This window comes from Paramormyrops kingsleyae, chromosome 16, assembly GCF_048594095.1.
Source record: "Paramormyrops kingsleyae isolate MSU_618 chromosome 16, PKINGS_0.4, whole genome shotgun sequence".
NCBI classification, from domain to species: domain Eukaryota; kingdom Metazoa; phylum Chordata; class Actinopteri; order Osteoglossiformes; family Mormyridae; genus Paramormyrops; species Paramormyrops kingsleyae.
Genome location: NC_132812.1, coordinates 3,588,199 through 3,610,359, shown reverse-complemented (window position 1 = coordinate 3,610,359; position 22,161 = coordinate 3,588,199). Strand labels below are relative to the sequence as shown.

The 22,161-nt window shown below is 43.3% G+C and overlaps 1 protein-coding gene across 11 annotated transcripts in view; it reads right to left on the bottom strand.

Moving 5' to 3' along the window:
• The window catches only part of LOC111854118 (uncharacterized), a 153,177-nt gene that overhangs the window by 93,629 nt on the left and 37,387 nt on the right, over window positions 1-22,161 (bottom strand). For 9 of the 11 annotated variants that reach the window (XM_072700640.1, XM_072700642.1, XM_072700641.1 and 6 more), the window contains 8 exons: window positions 15,313-15,345; window positions 15,084-15,116; window positions 14,855-14,887; window positions 11,966-11,998; window positions 9,739-9,771; window positions 9,515-9,547; window positions 9,286-9,318; window positions 1,477-1,509 (listed from right to left, as the gene is read on the bottom strand). In XM_072700640.1, coding sequence (XP_072556741.1) covers window positions 1,477-1,509; window positions 9,286-9,318; window positions 9,515-9,547; window positions 9,739-9,771; window positions 11,966-11,998; window positions 14,855-14,887; window positions 15,084-15,116; window positions 15,313-15,345 — 264 coding nt within the window. The remainder of the gene's footprint in view (window positions 1-1,476; window positions 1,510-9,285; window positions 9,319-9,514; window positions 9,548-9,738; window positions 9,772-11,965; window positions 11,999-14,854; window positions 14,888-15,083; window positions 15,117-15,312; window positions 15,346-22,161) is intronic. The other 2 variants (XM_072700644.1, XM_072700646.1) reach the window with 2 other exon arrangements.

Genomic DNA, 22,161 nt, shown 5'->3' with positions numbered 1-22,161 from the left:
TTATCATCTATTATTATTATTTATTTATCTTTATTTTCTTCTAGCAGCGCTTTTACCTCTGGGTGGGGGTTCACCCAGCTACACTTCCTACACCTTTTATTGTAGTGTAATGTCCTACTATTAAACACCACCAATACATAAAACAGCCTTACAAACAATAATTCTTCATTCATATTCCCCGGAGTAGGGCATACCTCATACTCTTAATCCCAGTCAAATCATCACATTCATACACCTCCTACCATTTTTGAGACACCTCGCCTCGGGACTTCCAGCCCTTTTGGAGAGGGACCTTAGTTCCTCTCCCCACCTTACTTTTGGGGGTCTTGAATTCCCCGGGTCCCAATACCCAGCTCGCCTACCAGCTCGTCAACCAATAGGGAGGTCGCCACACCCAAGACTATGCGGGGTCCTCCACCCTCTATTCCTTAAAATTGGTCCGGGCCGTCTTTTCCTTAAAAGGTGTCCCTATACCTTTTTTCATTTTACCTACTTTTCGGCCGGAGAGGGTCCCGTGCCCTCTATTCCCTTCTTCTTTTTTTTTTTTTTTTGCTATCTCTTATTATTTTTATTTTTATTTTTTATATCTCTTCTTATTACTTTTTTTCTATTTTTTAAATCTCTTATATTTTTTTTTTTTATTTATTTTTAAACTCCGGTTTTTCTACACTCACAGACTTACCATACTCACTCCTTATACACAAGGCACAAACCACACAAGACACAGTACATCAACCCCACATATACCTGGTACCCGCAACCCCCTCTCTGTGCTAATTTACAGACGGGCCACTGGACACTTCAAACTGCTCAATTTGACATGACCAATATGCAGATTTTGATATAACAGGCTCTGCTTACCTCTTCTAATCGGGCCCCGCAGTTCTCTGTGTCCAAGTGGGCTTCGTCAACACTTAGCCGAATCTTGCAGATCTCCTGCTCATCCCGGACGAGCCCCCAAATTGTTGGAGTCAGAACTCCGCCGGGTCCGTTGATGAGAAGAGATTCACTGCACAGTCGAGGAGTGGTTGCAAGTCACCAGTTTATTCTCTGACAGATTGCGCAATCTGGGAGCAAACCTCCGACATACATTCAGCATGTACAAGAAGATGCTCGAACTCTAGGGGTCGGCTCTAGGTCTTTATAGGCCTTTTGGGGTGTGGCCCCCCTCGTCTGTACTTTTCCATCTACGTGACTACATCATACTTTAGCTTTTGCTCTAGTTAGTATGTGTGCATGTTCCCAAACAAGGGTAAAAAATGAGTGTCAGCAATATGATGGGTTCCTGTTCTCTGAGTGTCTAGAACAGGGTCATCTTGACCCGTTCCCTTGCTGTAAGTTCCTGCTTTTTCCCATTTACGGGTAAGATCACCTCATCCTAGTCTCAGTTCCCTTGTCTATTTTCTTCATTGGGTTAAAGGCCATACAGTCATAAACTTATTAGTTGTATTTCTTAAATAATTAACCCTTCATTACCTCTCCTCCTCAGTAACAAAATGGTGCAGCTGCCTGGCAGGAGAAAAGATTGAGACTATGTGAGCACATCGCACTAGACCTCCCAATGAACCTAACCTTCCCAAAACCGTGATCGCCAAACTACTTCATGGACCGCAACAAGATTCTCAAAGCCACAAGGTCATTGCCCTTCAAAGCAAGAACATACATTTCACAGCTGAGTACAGCACCTTCACTTTTCACTGGCACCATGCTTTCTCTTCAGCCATAAACAAAGAGAATGGGCTAGTTTGCCTGTTAAGCCTCTTAGTTCTGTGATGAACTTAGTCCCACCTGCTGCCTGTTTCCCCGTGCCTCATGATTGTTAATTGTGCTATCCTCTCATTGTCCTGCACCCTCTGTGATTGGTTAATTGTTTCGGGGGGCACTACTGCTCCTTTGTTATAAGGTTTAGTTTGTGTATTGAAGTTCCTGCCTGTGTTCCTTTTGATAGTGTCTGTCCGTCCATCAGGCGGTCAGTCAGTGCTGGGTAGGGGTTAAAGTTATCATGTTGGTATCATGCCTTGCTCGTGCCGATCCTCCTGTGTACCACGCCCCCCTCGCTACCTTGTATGGAATCTCAATGTCTTCTGCTGTTTCTAGTCTTGTTAATACCTGTTGTGTATTTAAGTCCACATTAGAGTATGTTTCCCCAGTCATTAATGTTGTGACGTTCTGCAGTGATTTTGTGGTCCTGCTTGTTTTCCCTTAATTAAACCCCGTATTCGCCTGATTCCTGAAGTCCTGTTCCTTCGTTCTTGGTCCGTGCCCCAGTGACTCATGATAGTTGGGATTATTGTTTTTCCCATAGAAATGAATGGAGAGTCCCCACAAAGATGTACAGTTAGGTCCATATATATTTGGAAACTGACACAAGTTTTACTTAAATTATACCTGTTTACTGAAATATATTACAATTGAAGTTATACAGTGGGGATGGACATAAAGTGCAGACTCTCATATTTCATTTCAGGGTTTCCACATCCAAATTGGATGAAGGGTTTAGGAGTTTCAGCTCATTAACATGTTCCACCCTCTTTTTAAAGGGGCCAAAAGTAATTGGACAATTCACTTAAAAGTTATTTCATGGACAGGTGTGGGCAATTCCTTCATTCTTTCATGATCAATTAAGCAGATAAAAGGCCTGGAGTTGATTTGAGGTGTCTTGTTTGCATTTGGAAGATTGAGGTATGAACATACAACATGCAGTCAAAGGATTGCGGTCAGTATGCAGGTGAAACAGGCCATCCTTAGGCTGCGAAAACAGAAAAAAAACTATTTGAGAAATTGCCACAACATTAGAAGCGGCAAAATCCACAGTTTGGTACATCCTGAGAAAGAAAGAAAGCATTGGTGAACTCAGCAATGCAAAAAGGCCTGGACGTCCACAGACGACAACGGTGGTGGATGATCACAGAATCATTCCATGATTCCATGGTGAAGAGAAGCCCCTTCGTAACAGCCAACCACGTGAACAACACTGTCCAGGAGGTAGGCGTATCAATATCCAAATCTACCATTAAGAGAAGACTGCATGAAAGCAAATACAGAGGTTTCACTGTGAGATGCAAGCCACTCATAAGGCTTAAGAATAGAAAGGCTAGATTGGACTTTGCAAAAAAAACATCTGAAAAAGCCAGCACAGTTCTGGAACAGCATTCTTTGGACAGGTGAAACCAAGATCAACCTGTATTAGAATGATGGAAAGAAAAAAGTATGGAGAAGGGATGGAACAGCTTATGATCCAAAGAACACCACATCATCTGTAAAACATGGTGGAAGCCGTGTGATGGCTTGGGCGTGCATGGCTGCCAGTGGCACTGGGTTTTTAATGATTGTTGATGATGTGACAAAGGATGAAAGCAACTGAATGAATGCTGAGGTGTTCAGAGACATCATGTCTACTGAAATACAGTCAAATTGGTTGGGCGGCGTTTCATAATATAGATGGACAATGACCCAAATCACACAGCAAAAGCAACCCAGGACTTTATTAAAGCGAAGAATTGGAATATTCTCAAATGGCCAAGTCTGTCACCTGATCTCAACCCCATTGAGCATTCATTTCACTTGTAAAGACTAAACTACAGACAGAAAGACCCTCAAACAAACAGCAGCTGAAAGCTGCTGCAGTAAAGGCCTGGCAGAGCATTAAAAGGAGGAAACCCAGCATCTGGTCATGTCCATGAGTTCAAGACTTCAGGCAGTCATTTCCTACAAAGGGTTTTCAACTAAGTATTAGAATTGAACATTTTATTTGCAGTTATATTAATTTGCCCAGTTACTTATGAGCCCCTGAAAGGAGGGGACTGTGTAGAAAAATTACTTTAGTTCCCCACATTTTTGTGCAATGTTTTTGTTCTACCCACTGAATTGAAGCTGAAAGTCTGCATTTCAACTGCATCTGACTTGTTTCTTTTAAAATTTATTCTGGTAATGTACAGAACTTAAAAATTGAAAAACTTTCTCTCTGTCCAAATATGTATGGTCCTGACTGTAATTACACATCTGTGTGTGTAAGTTCATGTGGTTGCATTGTGCTGCATCTACCTGTTCCTGCCTTGTTCCCTTACCTGGTTTTCCACAATTTTGCTAATATTTAGTCCTTGTAAGTTCTGTGTCCTGCTTAAATTAGTATTTAGTTGTGATCTTAGTGTTTTTCCCCGTCTGTTTATGACCCCTAATGGTCTTTTGTTTCTTTGTTGTCTATTCTGTTAATAAATCCGGTGTTTCTTTGGAGCCATCAGTGCATTGTTGCCTTCTTCTCCCCACCTGCACTATGCCACATCGCAACACCTGTGGCTCTATTGGTTCTTTTAAACATATATATCGGCAAAGCCCTGCGGTATCTAGGTTTTGGAAACTCATATCCTCCGACCAAGTTTCTTTGTAAATACTGTATATTCTTGTGTTAGTTTATGTATTAGGATGAACTCGTGGACAATTACATCACCCACATAACATAGAATTAATATGAGTTGTTCACCGTCCTCCTGTTACTGTAATATTCTGAGCAGTTGTGATTGTTCAACTCCACCTAGCAGATATACATATGAGGTGTGGATTGATTCTGATCGTGTATGGACTATCCATCCTGAAATTCAGATACATTGTCCATGATTCACCCATAATATTATTGTGCCATGGTTGAACTGCACAAACATGTTTTTTACTGAAACACCTTGTTTTTCACAAATAACTTGTTTCTTATAAAAGGGGCCAGGATGCTTATCTAGTCCTAAAAATTCTTGTCCTGGGAAACTTATTCTGTTCTAGGATGTTTATCTTGTTATTTCTAATTTACGGGATGCTCACTCTGTTGAAGGATGCTTACTTTGCTTTTCTAAGGGGTTTTTCCTGAAGAGGAGAACAGGTGGCCAAATATGTTGTACCTAGGATTGGTATGTGGGAGCTTATCTCGCCTTCAGGAGGCCAGGGAGGCATTGACCAAGGACACTTGTCTTATTGTTTTTTGACTGAAACCATACCTAGCGATTGGTGTGTGGGACACTTACCTCATCCTCAGGAAGAGGGGAAAATATTAATTACGGGAACTTATCTTATTATTTTTGACCAAAACTGCAAGCAGCGTTACCCGGACAAAATTGGAAAATTTAGATCTCATTTCCTAAGGGGAGGGCTGAGCCTGGCCAACTTGTCCCCTGCCCGCACACAGCGCTAAAATTAGTATAAAGGAAGGGGGAGATCCCAGTGCTGACAGCCGTGGGATAGAGCGTGCATCGCCTGGCACTTTCTCGGGACTCACGTGTTGGTCTCCTGCCAGGACTGAAACGGGCTTCCCAGTCTAAGAGTGAAGGTGGGTGATGATAGCATGTAAATAGCTAGTAGCATTATTATTGATTATTACTGAGATTACTTGTCACAGTTTACGATATGCATAATACTTTGTATTCTTTTTAGACTGATGAGATATACATATATTTTATATCACTTTTAATAAATATTTCTGAGTGAACCTAAGCGTGCCTGTTTGTTCCTACGAGAGCCCTATATCCCCCTCACATCATTTTAACAGTTTAATTCCTGCCAAAAACTAAATTTATTAGTACCTAGATAAGTGTATTTCAGCTCCCTATACTGACATTTTTGGAACAATTAAGTACAACCTGTCTTATCTGGAGATCATAATAAAAAAATTGTAAAACAATTCTTAAATTTCATAAACTGGAGTCAGATTTAATTTGTGTTGATATAAAGAGTTACTTGAGGGTTCATGAGAGTTTGACCAACCAGTCTACATGTGTTTGTAGACATATGACGGTGTCCCTCGGGGGGTCCGGTAGGAGGTGCTTTTGGTGAGTGTGGCGCTGGACCCATTAGGTCCCTGTATGACTGAAATGAGACCTTGGTGCACATTGTCAGCAGTAAATCAGCTTGTTCCCAGTGGGTGCTGGACTCCTCCAGAGATGCTCTTTGTCACTGATTCTGTTCATAACTTGTACAGATAGAATTTCTAGGTGCAGCCAAGAGGTGCAGTGCAGGGATACACTCTGAATTTAATGTTTTTATCCCACACTGCAAAGGATCTCCAAACAAAAGATATGTTTCCCCTAAGTGTTTTACCTCACCTATCAAGCAACATTATTGGGAGGAGGGAAGATGAGGGGTTGGGGACACGACCGTGGACAGAAAATTATTAGGGAGTAGGCATGAGCAATACGGCCAAAATGTCATATCATGATACTTTTGGTTGTGATTACTGTCCACAATATAGAGCACATTTTTTTTTTATGTATGTAATAATATTAATTAACTATTTAAAAAAATGAATTAAGTTTGTATTCAAGACCCAGCCACAAAGTTGAGATCCATTAAGACAGATAATAGACAAAATGAAAGAAACAACCCTAAGATGTTACACAAAAAACATCAGTTTTTCACCTATTCACTGTTGGAAAAAAGCATCATAATGTGAAGTAAAAGGATTTTAGATGGTGACATTAAATTACTTATTCAATTAACTGGAAAATTGAAGTAATCATAAGTGTCACGCCCCGCTCCGTCCGCTCCTGATGTGTGCCACACCCACCTCGTTACCTCGTGTTCATCCCTGATTGTGATCACCTGTGTCCTGTTATTTCTGCCTAGTTTCATGTATATTAGTCCACGTCTTCCTTAGTTGGGTGTCCGTCATTGATGTTGTGTTGTTGCGTGCTTAGTGCTCAGATTAAACCCTGTGTTCCTGATCCCTGGCTTCCTGCCTATTTGTCTACGCTCCGGGCGCGTACGCGCCGTAACAGAGTGACCGGACTCGAATGAAAGAACGCTTCTTCGGACCGAGGAGCAACGTCTCGGTCTGCTTCAGGAAGCGCTTTTCTGGCTGAAGCAGCCCGAGGTCCAAGAGGACCCGGTGGCACTGGACTTAGCCATTCGGAGAGGCGACCTCCTGATGGAGATGTCCCCGCCCGAGAACATGCACCTCATGGCGGAGGTGCATGAAAACCTCCGGCTCCTGATACAGCGCGTGACTGACAGGAGGCGGCTGCTGGTCACGCCGCTCGCAGCCGACATGAGGGAGCTGCCGCCCATCCCTACGGAGACAACACAGTCTCCCTCCGCAACCGCGAGCCGGAGGTAAAAGAAAAAGAAGCCGAAAGAGAGACCGGAAGAAACCCCAACAATTCCCCTGGGAGCTGCCTTTCTCTCCCCAGCTTCTTTCCCTGCCAGTCATCGGGGGGAGTCCCTGATCGCCCCGGACATCACCCCCGTCACAAAGTTGCCTTCGCAGGCAGCTTCCCCCTTCAGGGGAACTCGTTTGGCGCTTAAAGAGGCCAGGGCAGTGCTGGACGCTATCCCGCGGGTCCCGCAAGCCCTTAAAGGGACAGCGCACAGCCCGGAAGCACCGATCCTGGAAGCCCTGGCTGAGGTGCTTGACCTCCTGCCTGATGCTACCGCTCTGCCTGCGACCCTCCTGCCTGATGCCGCCGCTCTGCCCGCGGCACCGCCTGCTGCAGCTGCCGCCGCTCTGCCCACGGCACCGCCTGCTGCAGCTGCCGCCGCTCTGCCCACGGCACCGCCTGCTGCAGCTGCCACCGCTCTGCCCGCGGCACCGCCCCCTGCTGGCCGCACGCCCGAGGTACCTGCTGAGGCGCACCCTGATGGCCACGTGTTGGCAGCCTCCACCGGGGCGCCCCCTGCTGGCCGGGAACTGAGGGTGCCCGCTGCAGCTCCGCCCGAGGGCCTGGCTTCGCCTCCGCCTGCTGGCCACATGACTGAGGTGCCTATCGAGGCGCCCCCTACTGGCCGCACGGCCGAGGCGCCCCCTCCTGATCTGCCTGTCTCGCCTGTCCTGCCGGCGCCTGATAAGCCTGGCTCGCCAGTCCTGTCCCCGGCTCCGGCTGCACCGCCTGTGGCCATGCCCCCTGTTTTTCCCAAGTCTCTACCCTCGGGGACTTCCCTCATGACTCCCTCACCCTTACCTCAGCGAGGCCAACACCCCCCTGGACCCTGCCTTTCTGTGTCCCGTAAGGGACGGGGACACAAGCGTCGGGCCCGGGTCCCGCCCGCCCTGCCCCCTGGGTCGCCCGTTCGGCCCCTGGCGGTGGCTCGGTAGCTGCCTGCGGGTCCTGCGGCGCCGGTTCAGCTCTCGCCTCCGGGTCCCCCTCCGGTGCCTCGTCGCCCACCTGCGGTCCCTCCGTCGGTGCCTCGTCGGCCGCCTCCGGGCCCCCCTGCTCCGGCTGGGTGTCGGACAGCGCCTTCCCTGGCTCCGGCTGCGCCTTCTCCTGCCGTGGCTTTCCCTCCTCGTTTCCTTTGTCGGTCCCTCCGTCTGTCTCCTTGCCCCCTGTGTGGTCCCCTCCGGCTCTGGCCTCCCGTCCGCCTGTGGCCCCTGCGGCTGCCTTCCCTCGCCCGCCTGGGTTCCCCCGGGCTCCCTTTTGTCCTCCGTCCGTTCCTGTCTGGTCTCCCATCTCTGCTCCTCCACCCTCTGTGTCTCCTCTGTTCCCTCCTCGTCCCTCTGTTCCTCCTCTGTTCACTCCTGGCCCCTTCGTGTCGCCTGTGGGTGTTCCCTCTGTGTCTCCCTTCTCTGTCTGCCTGTCTGCGTTTCCTGTTCTTTGTCAGGTCCTGTCTTTCTGTTGGTCCTTGTTCCTGTTCTGTGTCTCGGTCCTGTTTCCGGTGTCTCGTTAATGTTTTTGCTCTTGCTTTCCAGGTCCTGTTCCCCGGTCTTGTCTCGTCCGTCGCCTCCTCTCGGGCGCGCCCGGTGTGCGCGCCTTTGGGGGGGGGTTCTGTCACGCCTCGCTCCGTCCGCTCCTGATGTGTGCCACACCCACCTCGTTACCTCGTGTTCATCCCTGATTGTGATCACCTGTGTCCTGTTATTTCTGCCTAGTTTTATGTATATTAATCCACGTCTTCCTTAGTTGGGTGTCCGTCATTGATGTTGTGTTGTTGCTTAGTGCTCAGATTAAACCCTGTGTTCCTGATCCCTGGCTTCCTGCCTATTTGTCTACGCTCCGGGCGCGTACGCGCCGTAACAATAAGTTTGCTGTTCATTTCAATATATAACTTTTTAGCCGAGCCAGATAACATTTCAATGCTGGGGCAAATTTTGAATAAAATGGCAAACACAGCCAGCTTAACAGGTATAGCATGAAATTTGAAATAAAAATATTGATCTGATATTGTTCCTGTACTGTAATGTGCACAGCATTTACAAAATTTGGTGCATTTTGGGAGGATTTTCTGTAACAGAAAATGAAAAGTAGCACTTACACCAAGCACAAAAGCAAAAGGCATTAAACATATTATCAAAACAATGATGTGATGTGCACATACCTTGAACCAATTCCAGAACAGGCAGAACTTTCCCTACAAGGAGAATAAAATGAAATTAAAAATATACTAAACTCAAAAGAATTAGGTCATACACATCATTGCTGTATCAATATAGTCAAAGGAGACTTTATACTGTAGGTTAGTCAGTTTTGCCTGTGTCATCTTATCTCATCATTTCATGTCTTGTCTTATCTTATCTTATATTGTCTGTATTGTGATGGGCACATACCTTGAACCAATTCCAGAACAGGCAGAACTTTCCCTACAAGGAGAATAAAATGAAATTAAAAATATTCTAAACTCAAAAGAATTAGGTCATACATATCATTGCTGTATCAATATAGTCAAAGGAGACTTTATAGGTTAGTCAGTTTTGCCTGTGTCATCTTATCTCATCATTTCATGTCTTGTCTTATCTTATCTTATATTGTCTGTATTGTGATGGGCACATACCTTGAACCAATTCCAGAATCTGTAGATCTTACACTACAAGGAACAGAAGACACAATTGAAAATAACATATCTTGCCAATCATATCTTGTCTGGAGATCATAATCGATACATTGTAAAGCAATTCCTAAACTATAAAAATTGGAGTTAGATTTAATTTGTGTTGATATCAAGTCAAGTGGTCAAGTAGGTTTATTTGTCATTTCAGCCATACATACAGTATACTGTGAAATGAAACATTATTCCAACAGGGCCAAGGTGCACAAAAAAGGACAGAGACAACACAGGACTACACAAGTGCAATTTACAGGACAAGACCATATTCAGTGCTGTCCACAGTAGTAACTGAGCCAGTCTGAATGGATATTTGAATAAGTAGTATTATTGCAGATGCAGTATTATGGCATAAACTGTATTTTTTAGCAAGCCAGCAATAAATGGTAAATAAAAGTGCAAACAATAGTAGCAACACAGAGTTTGCAGTATATAATAAATGAAATTGTATATGAAATAGTTAGTAATTTAGTTTTGAATCAAGTGAGTTGAGCTGTTCATTGCTGCACGGTCATGAGTCATCGGCATCGGCCCCTGTGCTCAGCCTGGTGGTACTGGAGATGTTTCTGATGATCCTGACTGACTGAGGTCTCCCAGTCAGGAAGTTCAGGATCCAGTTGCAGAGGAAGGTGTTCAGGCCCAGTTGTGTTGAGTTGAATGCTTAATTGAAATCTACAGTATAAACAGAATTCTCACATAAGGGTCCTTTTTGTCCAGGTGGGTGAGGGCCAGGTGAAGGGTGGTGGTAATGGCATCATCTGTTGAGCGGTTGGGACGATACACAAATTGCAAGGGGTCTAGTGAAGGGGCCAGCTGTGATTTTATGTACCTCATGACGAGCATATCAAAGGACTTCATGATGAGTGTGACGGGATGGTAATCATTGAGGTAGGACACTGGAGACTAATTTGGCACAGGGATGATGGTGGTGGCTTTGAAGCATTTTGTAATGACAGTGGTGCTCAGAAAGATATTGAAGACGTCTGTGAGGACATCTGCCAGCTGGTCTGCACATCCCCTGAGCACACAACCAGGAATGTTGTCTGGTCCAGCGGCATTCCGTGTGGTTCCCTCCTCACATCAGTCGCGGCCAGGTGGAGCACATTGTCATTGGGGGGCAGGGTGGTCATCCTCACTGCTGTATCATTCTATGCTTCAAATTGTGCATATAGGTGATTCAGCACATCTGGAAGGGAGGCTTCACCATCACAGGCAGGTGAAGATGTCCTATAGTTGCTGATGGCCTGGATGCCCTGCCATATGCGTTGTACCTCTCTAGTGTCTTGGAAGTGGTTGTGGATTCTTTGAGCATATGCATGCTTTGTCGCTCTGATGGCCGGGGACAAGTTGACCTAGTACTGTGCGGTATAGATGGTATAAACCAGGGGTCTCCAACTCTGGTCCTGGAGAGCTACTATCCAGTAGGTTTTCTGTCCCACTTGGCTTCTGATGAGCCACACCTGTTCCTGGTATTTACCTGAGAACAGGTGTGGCTCATCAGAAGCCGAGTAGGATAGAAAACCTACTGGATGGTAGCTCTCCAGGACCGGAGTTGGAGACCCCTGGTATAAACGGTATACGATATAAATTTGGCCAACGGGAGAGTTTTGATTATACCACCCTACCGCAGAAATTTCCGCTCCTTGCCCGCAAAAATTACGTAATGAAGTCGCGTCAAATAATAAATAATTTATTATTTATATGATCTATATGAAAAAATTTTATATGATTATTGCTGCACCCAGCAGCAGAGTCCTGCACGGGTCTGATTTTGACAAACCGTACCCGCCCGTACCCGTCATACTTAAACCCGTATCCGAACCGTTATCTAATAAAATAATATTTTTATTACAAAGCAATAATTTTAATATTAGCATTTTCAGGTAATCCTATGGAAAAATATCAACTATTTGTCTAAACAGTTTTTTGCATTACAGAGCTAATCTGACACCATTCTAGTTGAATTAAACAAATGCACAAATACAGTACAAAAAACTTCGGAATAACCACTCTACTCTGTGCTCTCGTTTCAACAAAACAGAAAAAAATACAGTGACAGATTGCACTAAACTGGCTATGAAGAAAAGTTAACTAAACTTGAGGAGCAGAGAGCAGAGATAACATCCAAATTCACAAAATACCTAAAACTGTGGAAACATCCAACGCTCTTACTTACCTCTCCTCCTCAGTAACAAAATGGTGCAGCTGCCTGGCAGGAGAAAAGATTGAGACTATGTGAGCACATCGCACTAGACCTCCCAATGAACCTAACCTTCCCAAAACCGTGATCGCCAAACTACTTCATGGACCGCAACAAGATTCTCAAAGCCACAAGGTCATTGCCCTTCAAAGCAAGAACATACATTTCACAGCTGAGTACAGCACCTTCACTTTTCACTGGCACCGTGCTTTCTCTTCAGCCACAAACAAAGAGAATGGGCTAGTTTGCCTGTTAAGCCTCTTAGTTCTGTGATGAACTTAGTCCCACCTGCTGCCTGTTTCCCCGTGCCTCATGATTGTTAATTGTGCTATCCTCTCATTGTCCTGCACCCTCTGTGATTGGTTAATTGTTTCGGGTGGCACTACTGCTCCTTTGTTATAAGGTTTAGTTTGTGTATTGAAGTTCCTGCCTGTGTTCCTTTTGATAGTGTCTGTCCGTCCATCAGGCGGTCAGTCAGTGCTGGGTAGGGGTTAAAGTTATCATGTTGGTATCATGCCTTGCTCGTGCCGATCCTCCTGTGTACCACGCCCCCCTCGCTACCTTGTGTGGAATCTCAATGTCTTCTGCTGTTTCTAGTCTTGTTAATACCTGTTGTGTATTTAAGTCCACATTAGAGTATGTTTCCCCAGTCATTAATGTTGTGACGTTCTGCGGTGATTTTGTGGTCCTGCTTGTTTTCCCTTAATTAAACCCCATATTCGCCTGATTCCTGAAGTCCTGTTCCTTCGTTCTTGGTCCGTGCCCCAGTGACTCATGATAGTTGGGATTATTGTTTTTCCCATAGAAATGAATGGAGAGTCCCCACAAAGATGTACAGTTAGGTCCATATATATTTGGAAACTGACACAAGTTTTACTTAAATTATACCTGTTTACTGAAATATATTACAATTGAAGTTATACAGTGGGGATGGACATAAAGTGCAGACTCTCATATTTCATTTCAGGGTTTCCACATCCAAATTGGATGAAGGGTTTAGGAGTTTCAGCTCGTTAGCATGTTCCACCCTCTTTTTAAAGGGGCCAAAAGTAATTGGACAATTCACTTAAAAGTCATTTCATGGACAGGTGTGGGCAATTCCTTCATTCTTTCATGATAAATTAAGCAGATAAAAGGCCTGGAGTTGATTTGAGGTGTCTTGTTTGCATTTGGAAGATTGAGGTATGAACATACAACATGCAGTCAAAGGAATGCGGTCAGTATGCAGGTGAAACAGGCCATCCTTAGACTGCGAAAACAGAAAAAAACGATTTGAGAAATTGCCACAACATTAGAAGCGGCAAATCCACAGTTTGGTACATCCTGAGAAAGAAAGAAAGAAAGAAAGCATTGGTGAACTCAGCAACGCAAAAGGGCCTGGACATCCACGGACGACAACAGTGGTGAATGATTGCAGAATCATTTCCATGGTGAAGAGAAACCCCTTTGTAACAGCCAACCATGTGAACAACACTGTCCAGGAGGTAGGCGTATCAATATCCAAGTCTACCATTAAGAGAAGACTGCATGAAAGCAAATACAGAGGTTTCACTGTGAGATGCAAGCCACTCATAAGCATTAAGAATAGAATTGCTAGATTGGACTTTGCAAAGAAACATCTGAAAAAGCCAGCACAGTTCTGGAACAGCATTCTTTGGATTGATGAAACCAAGATCAGCCTGTATCATGAATGATGGAGAGAAAAAAGTATGGAGAAGGGCTGGAACAGCTTATGTTCCAAAGAACACCACATCATCTGTAAAACATGGTGGAGGCAGTGTGATGATTTGGGCATGCATTACTGCCAGTGGCACTGGGTTTTTAATGTTTGTTGATGATGTGACACAGGATGGAAGCAACCGAATGAATGCTGAGGTGTTCAGAGACATCATGTCTGCTGAAATACAGTCAAATTGGTTGGGCGGCGTTTCATAATATAGATGGACAATGACCCAAAACACACAGAAAAAGCAACCCAGGACTTTATTAAAGCGAAGAAGTGGAATATTCTCGAATGGCCAATCTCAACCCCATTGAGCATGCATTTCACTTGTAAAGACTAAACTACAGACAGAAAGACCCTCAAACAAACAGCAACTGAAAGCTACTGCAGTAACGGCCTGGCAGAGCATTAAAAAGGATGATACCTAGCGTCTGGTCATGTCCATGAGTTCAAGACTTCAGGCAGTCATTTCCTACCAAGGGTTTTCAACTAAGTATTAGAATTGAACATTTCTAATACTAGAAGTATTAGAACTGAACATTGATACTTTTGGTTATGATTACTGTCCACAATATAGAGCACATTTTTTTTTTATGTATGTAATAATATTAATTAACTATTTAAAAAAATGAATTAAGTTTGTATTCAAGACCCAGCCACAAAGTTGAGATCCACTAAGACAGATAATGGACAAAATGAAAGAAACAGCCCTAAGATGTTACACAAAAAACATCAGTTTTTCACCTATTCACTGTTGGAAAAAAGCATCATACTGTGAAGTAAAAGGATTTTAGATGGTGATATTAAATTACTTATTCAGTTAATTGGAAATTTGAAGTAATCATAAGTTTGCTGTTCATTTCAATATATAACTTTTTAGCCGAGCCAGATAACATTTCAATGCTGGGGCAAATTTTGAATAAAATGGCAAACACAGCCAGCTTGACAGGTATAGCATGAAATTTGAAATAAAAATATTGATCTGATATTGTTCCTGTGCTGTAATGTGCACAGCATTTACAAAATTTGGTGCATTTTGGGAGGATTTTCTGTAACAGAAGATGAAAAGTAGCACTTACACCAAGCACAAAAGCAAAAGGCATTAAACATATTATCAAAACAATGATGTGATGTGCACATACCTTGAACCAATTCCAGAACAGGCAGAACTTTCCCTACAAGGAGAATAAAATGAAATTAAAAATATACTAAACTCAAAAGAATTAGGTCATACATATCATTGCTGTATCAATATAGTCAAAGGAGACTTTATACTGTAGGTTAGTCAGTTTTGCCTGTGTCATCTTATCTCATCATTTCATGTCTTGTCTTATCTTATCTTATATTGTCTGTATTGTGATGGGCACATACCTTGAACCAATTCCAGAACAGGCAGAACTTTCCCTACAAGGAGAATAAAATGAAATTAAAAATATACTAAACTCAAAAGAATTAGGTCATACATATCATTGCTGTATCAATATACTGTAGTCAAAGGAAACTTTATAGGTTAGTCAGTTTTGCCTGTGTCATCTTATCTCATCATTTCATATCTTGTCTTATCTTATCTTATATTGTCTGTATTGTGATGGGCACATACCTTGAACCAATTCCAGAATCTGTAGATCTTACACTACAAGGAACAGAAGACACAATTGAAAATAACATATCTTGCCAATCATATCTTGTCTGGAGATCATAATCGATACATTGTAAAGCAATTCCTAAACTATAAAAATTGGAGTTAGATTTAATTTGTGTTGATATCAAGTCAAGTGGTCAAGTCAAATCAAGTAGGTTTATTTGTCATTTCAGCCATACACCCAGTATACAGTGAAATGAAACATGCCAAAGTGCACAAAAAAGGACAGAGACAACACAGGACTACACAAGTGCAATTTACAGGACAAGACAATATTCAGTGCAGTCCACCGTAGTAACCGAGCCAGTCTGAATGGATATTTGAATAAGTAGTATTATTGCAGATGCAGTATTATGGCATAAACTGTATTTTTTAGCAAGCCAGCAATAAATGGTAAATAAAAGTGCAAACAATAGTAGCAACACAAAGTTTGCAATATATAATAAATGAAATTGTATATGAAATAGTTAGTAATTTAGTTTTGAATCAAGTGAGTTGAGCTGTTCAATGCTGCACGGTCATGAGTTATCGGCATCGGCCCCTGTGCTCAGCCTGGTGGTACTGGAGATGTTTCTGATGATCCTGACTGACTGAGGTCTCCCAGTCAGGAAGTTCAGGATCCAGTTGCAGAGGAAGGTGTTCAGGCCCAGTTGTGTTGAGTTGAATGCTTAATTGAAATCTATAAACAGCATTCTCACATACTGTAAGGGTCCTTTTTGTCCAGGTGGGTGAGGGCCAGGTGAAGGGTGGTGGTAATGGCATCATCTGTTGAGCGGTTGGGACGATACACAAACTGCAAGGGGTCTAGTGAAGGGGCCAGCTGTGATTTTATGTACCTCATGACGAGCATATCAAAGGACTTCATGATGAGTGTGACGGGATGGTAATCATTGAGGTAGGACACTGGAGACTAATTTGGCACAGGGATGATGGTGGTGGCTTTGAAGCATTTTGGAATGACAGTGGTGCTCAGAAAGATATTGAAGACATCTGTGAGGACATCTGCCAGCTGGTCTGCACATCCCCTGAGCACACAACCAGGAATGTTGTCTGGTCCAGCGGCATTCCGTGTGGTTCCCTCCTCACATCAGTCGCGGCCAGGTGGAGCACCTTGTCATTGGGGGGCAGGGTGGTCATCCTCACTGCTGTATCATTCTATGCTTCAAATTGTGCATATAGGTGATTCAGCACATCTGGAAGGGAGGCCTCACCATCACAGGCAGGTGAAGATGTCCTATAGTTGCTGATGGCCTGGATGCCCTGCCATATGCGTTGTACCTCTCTAGTGTCTTGGAAGTGGTTGTGGATTCTTTGAGCATATGCATGCTTTGTCGCTCTGATGGCCGGGGACAAGTTGACCTAGTACTGTGCGGTATAGATGGTATAAACCAGGGGTCTCCAACTCTGGTCCTGGAGAGCTACTATCCAGTAGGTTTTCTGTCCCACTTGGCTTCTGATGAGCCACACCTGTTCCTGGTATTTACCTGAGAACAGGTGTGGCTCATCAGAAGCCGGGTAGGATAGAAAACCTACTGGATGGTAGCTCTCCAGGACCGGAGTTGGAGACCCCTGGTATAAACGGTATACGATATAAATTTGGCCAACGGGAGAGTTTTGATTATACCACCCTACCGCAGAAATTTCCGCTCCTTGCCCGCAAAAATGACGTAATGAAGTCGTGTCAAATAATAAATAATTTATTATTTATATGATCTATATGAAAATTTTTTATATGATTATTGCTGCACCCAGCAGCAGAGTCCTGCACGGGTCTGATTTTGACAAACCGTACCCGCCCGTACCCGTCATACTTAAACCCGTATCCGAACCATTATCTGACAGAAATAAAATAAAATTCCGCACCCGATCCGCTATAAATAAATACCGACACCCGACCCGCACCCAAATAAAAATCAGTCAGATTAAAGACAAAACTTTATTGCCACAACAAACGACCAGTGACATGTGCAACATCAGTTGAAAAGGCATAGCCAAATGTAATTGTTGCTTAATAACAGCCTAATAATAAGCAAAACAGTCTACCTCCAATCTCAAATAATGTTTGACATTGCCATGCCCACACATAGCCGTACCAGCTTACAATTAAATGTGTTAATGAAACTAATATTATATAAAATGTACATCAGGCTACCCTGCACAATATTGGGTTTTATAGGCTACCTACGTACACTGTCCATTTTCCTTTGATTAACCAATTTGAATTCCTACGCGAAGGCGAAGACTAGCGTTTGGTGCGGTGCTTTATATTACTGTGTAAAAAAAAATCGTCCACAGTTGATGGCCTCAGCTGACTACTTCAGTATCCATTTCGAACAACTGCAGGAGATTGCATGCGTTTTTTGAAAATGAAAGTGGGAGAGATTTCCAGGAATGCGCGTGCAGGCATAAACTGATATGGATTTTACGTTTTATCATCTTGAATGCAGGGATTTTGTCACTAAAATATAGCCCTAGGGTATTTTTTGTTGGCACATGATGTTTTGAAAACCGCAATTCAGCTCTCCTGCGTCTGACCCGACCCAACCCGAACTCGTATCCGACACAGTAGAATATTTTTCACCAGTTTCATCAAAATTTGCGGGTCACCCGTTAAGTGCAGGACTCTGCCTGGCAGGACCTTTATGGGAGAGATGGTCATACATACTAATATAGATGGAGTTATGACACTAGTCTAGTTCTGTGTCTTGTTTTCTGCTTACCTATACAGTTTACAAAACCAACCTGTGTTTTTAATATAAGATAAAACCAGGGAAGTTACTTGAAATGTTTTCATATTTTTTCTATAATTGCAGATTTGCACAATAAATATTCTACGTTCATGACTACTTTTAAATGTATTAACAGTTTAGGCCACTTAAAATTAATAAATGGTTTTACATGACTCAAACTTCTAAAATATTGGTGAGTAGGGGATTTTATATTTTATATTTTATATTTTTAGCGAAAAGACGAACGGCAACAGAGATATACTAAAACTAGAAAATTAAAGTTTAATTTGTCAGTATCTCAACATTTTAAACTCTCAACAGTTCAAACAATTACAAGAAAAGAGAAACCTTAAAAACAAATGCCTAGTCTAAGTGTTTAATGGTCTTGCCACAGAATGGCCCAATAAAAGCGTCCTCCTGACAATAGCAAAACAACAGCAAAATAAAAAATATAAAATCTAAAAAAAATCGAGGCGGCACCAAAAAATTGAGGCGGGCGGCCATGTAAAACAATTTATTCATTTTAAGTGGCCTTATTATACAACTTCCTGCTGCAATGCCTTTGCTATGGACATATGTTACCCTTTCAAAAACAGTTATATTGAAATTTACAGATCAAATCATATACCGCAATATATACCGTCTACCGTCTATGGTTCAAATTATACCGCAATATGAATTTTATGCTATATCGCACAGCCCTAAGTTGGCCCTTCCTTGCTGTTCTCAGGGCAGCCTTATCATCTGACCTGAAGGCAGTGTCTCAGGTTCTCAGCAGCGCGCGCACCTCTGCAGTCATCCATGGTTTCTGATTGGGGCATGTGACAATGGTCTTGGAGATGGTAACATCGTCAATGCACTTGCTGATGTAATCGGTCACTGACACCGTGTTCTCCTCCAGGTTGGTAGAGCTGCTGTAGGTTGTAGCTTCCACTTTAAATTTCAAAAGTGCGACTGAGTATAGTACTGTATGAGCTACACGTACTTGAAGGCTAGCGTGGTTTGCCTTTTCCCAAGAGCTAGCGAAATCTTAAAAGATGGTTTTACCTCAGTTGTCATTTGAATTAGTTTATTTACACTTATTTTACACATTTACTAAGTTTCATTTTTAATCTTCTTTAGGCCGACCGTTTCGTTACAAAAGTTTTATCTTGCCAAGTTTTACCTGTAGCAGATAGTAATCGAAGCTGATTCCTGCCGGTAACCAACGGAGATATTCACAACATGTCGCCTCTTACTTGTCCCATTTGTGATGGCTGCCTTTGATGTGACCGGAGAACTGTTGAACTGGGTGAAATCAGGAATGATGAACAATTTCCTGACTCTCTACTTTCTACAGGTGCCCCCACTGCAAACGCCGGTGATGAACTTGACTCCACTATTCCCTGGTTTGGCCCACATGCCACGGCTCCTCATCATGAGGCCACCCCATGCTCTGCAGTCATGGTCAAATCGTCCGAGCCCTGGTCCAAACTAGGAGCTAAGCCTAAGGCATCGGCTAGCTCCACGCCGTAGATGGTGGTAGTACGGGGTAAGCGTGATTACCCTGCACCACCATCAGAAATTCAATTGGAAAACAAATTCAGCATCCTGAGTGAACAAGAATATCTTCCACTTGCTGAATTTCCTCATCCTCCTTCTCCTGCGCCAGCCTGGACTCGGTACAGTCAGCATCTACTGGCCACGCAAGACAACAAGCAGGTACCTCCACACTCCCATCAGCTACCTGCAGCCCGGACGCCAAACAGCAAGCAGGTACCTCCACACTCCCATCAGCTACCTGCAGCCCGGACGCCAAACAGCAAGCAGGTACCTCCACACTCCCATCAGCTACCTGCAGCCCGGACGCCAAACAGCAAGCAGGTACCTCCACACTCCCATCAGCTACCTGCAGCCCGGACGCCAAACAGCAAGCAGGTACCTCCACACCTCCACAGACACCTGCACCATATAACTCCAGGGCTTGTCCTAGTCCAACAACTCGGTTAATCGGTGACTCCATCATTAGGGAAGTGAAATCAAAGTGGTGCATAACTGTCTGTTTTCCCGGTGCCAAAGTAATTGACATAATATCTGAACTCCCTGGCCTGCTAACCAAGTCTGCTTTTGTCACAAGGGTTGCCATTCATGTAGGAACAAATGACACTGTCTGGCAACAATCAGAAATCTTAAAAGACGATTTTACCTCACTTATTGAGTTTTTGAAAATGACAGACAAAAACATTTTTATTTCAAGTCCTATTTCCACACTGTATCTTGGGTACGGTCATTTTAGTAGGCTTCTGAGTTTGCATGAATGGTTTCCGATGCAAAATAATGTATTAAATTTGTTTTATCAAGAATTTTAACTGTTTTTGGGAACATTACACATTTTAAAAAAAAACTACAGGATTCATCCTAGTAAGTTAGGCTCACACATGCTGTTCAATAACATTCTCCCCTTCATTACTAATTATCCACGTGCATGACTACCTACCATTAACAGGTCTGTCCCACGACATTATTCCTTCCCTGTTGTCATCAGTAATATGTTTCCCAAATTACCTTCTGTTCCTAGTGGTGGAGTAAATGCTAGAAATTGCCGTTTGTTAAAATTTTGTGCTAAAATGCTGACTGAGGACTCCTCATGGAAAATACTGGAATCCCCACCAGTCAACTTTGCCCTAATAAATGCTCAATCCCTATCTAACAAGACCTTCCTTATAAATGATGGTTTTACATCCCACCAGTTGGATTTTTTATTTGTTACTGAGACCTGGCTTAACGTTGGTGACCTCAACTCACCTGCTGAACTTTTTCCTCCCTGTTGTAGTTTTTAAAATTCCTTCAGGACCACTGGCTGTGATGCTGGTGGCTTAGCCACCATTTTAAAAAACATGTAGGTTTTTGCCTGTCGATGTTTACTTGTCTTTTGAGGTGCAACTCATGATAATTAATGTCAGTACCCCTGTCCTTTGTGCATTAGTGTACAGACCACCTAAAAACAAAATTTTATTCAAGAGTTTTCTGATCTTCTGTCATTTATGGCCTCTCGTTCTGATAAACTGCTGATTGCAGGGGATTTTAACACCCCACAAGTTTTTATGCCTTGTGGATTCCTTTAATGGTATACAATTAGGTTCCAACACATCAGAAGGGGCATATGCTAGATCTCGTATTATTGTCTGATTTCTCTGTCTCCAAACTGAAAGTTGTTGATCAGTGTCTCTGAACATTTTATGGTGGTGTTTGAATCTTCATTGTCTTGTCTCCTTACCACCTCCTCCCAAGGCTCAATATTACACTGAACTAATCAATAAAAATGCCCACAGACCCAAAACACTATTCAGCACAATTAATTCCATCTTAAATCCTCCTGCTACTACTGCTGCTGCTACCTTAGCTTCTACTACTGAAAACTGTGAGAAGTTTTTGAAGTTCTTTATTGACAAAGTTAACAACATAAGATCCAACATCTCACCCCCAGACACAGATCCCCCAGAGATGGTCAGTTACCTCCTGCACTTTCAGTCAGTGTCATCTGCTCAGCTCTCTGAGGTGGTCTCGCAAATGGATGTCACTTACTGCCCCTTATATATTATACCATCTCGTCTTTTTAAGGAAGTTTTCATTACAATCTGCCCCCTTATTTTGACCATAATTAATAGTTCAGGGGTCTCCAACTCCAGTCCTGGAGAGCTACTATCCAGTAGGTTTTCTGTCCCACTTGGCTTCTGATGAGCCACACCTGGCCCTGTTATTTACCCGAGAACAGATGTGGCTCATCAGAAGCCAGGTAGGATAGAAAACCTACCTGGATAGTAGCTCTCCAGGACCGGAGTTGGAGACCACTGTAATAGTTCATTAACTAGTGGAGTTGTCCCTTCCAGTTTTAAACATGCAATCATGCAACCCCTATTAACAAAACCTAGCCTAGACCTTAATGACCATAAAAACTACAGGCCCATCTCCAAGTTAACATTTATCTCCAAGATACTGGAAAAAGTTGTGTTCTCCCAGATCACCTCTTACTTGAACAAGTCTAAAATCTGTGATAAATTCCAGTCTGAATATAGAGCTCTGCATGGCACAGAATCTA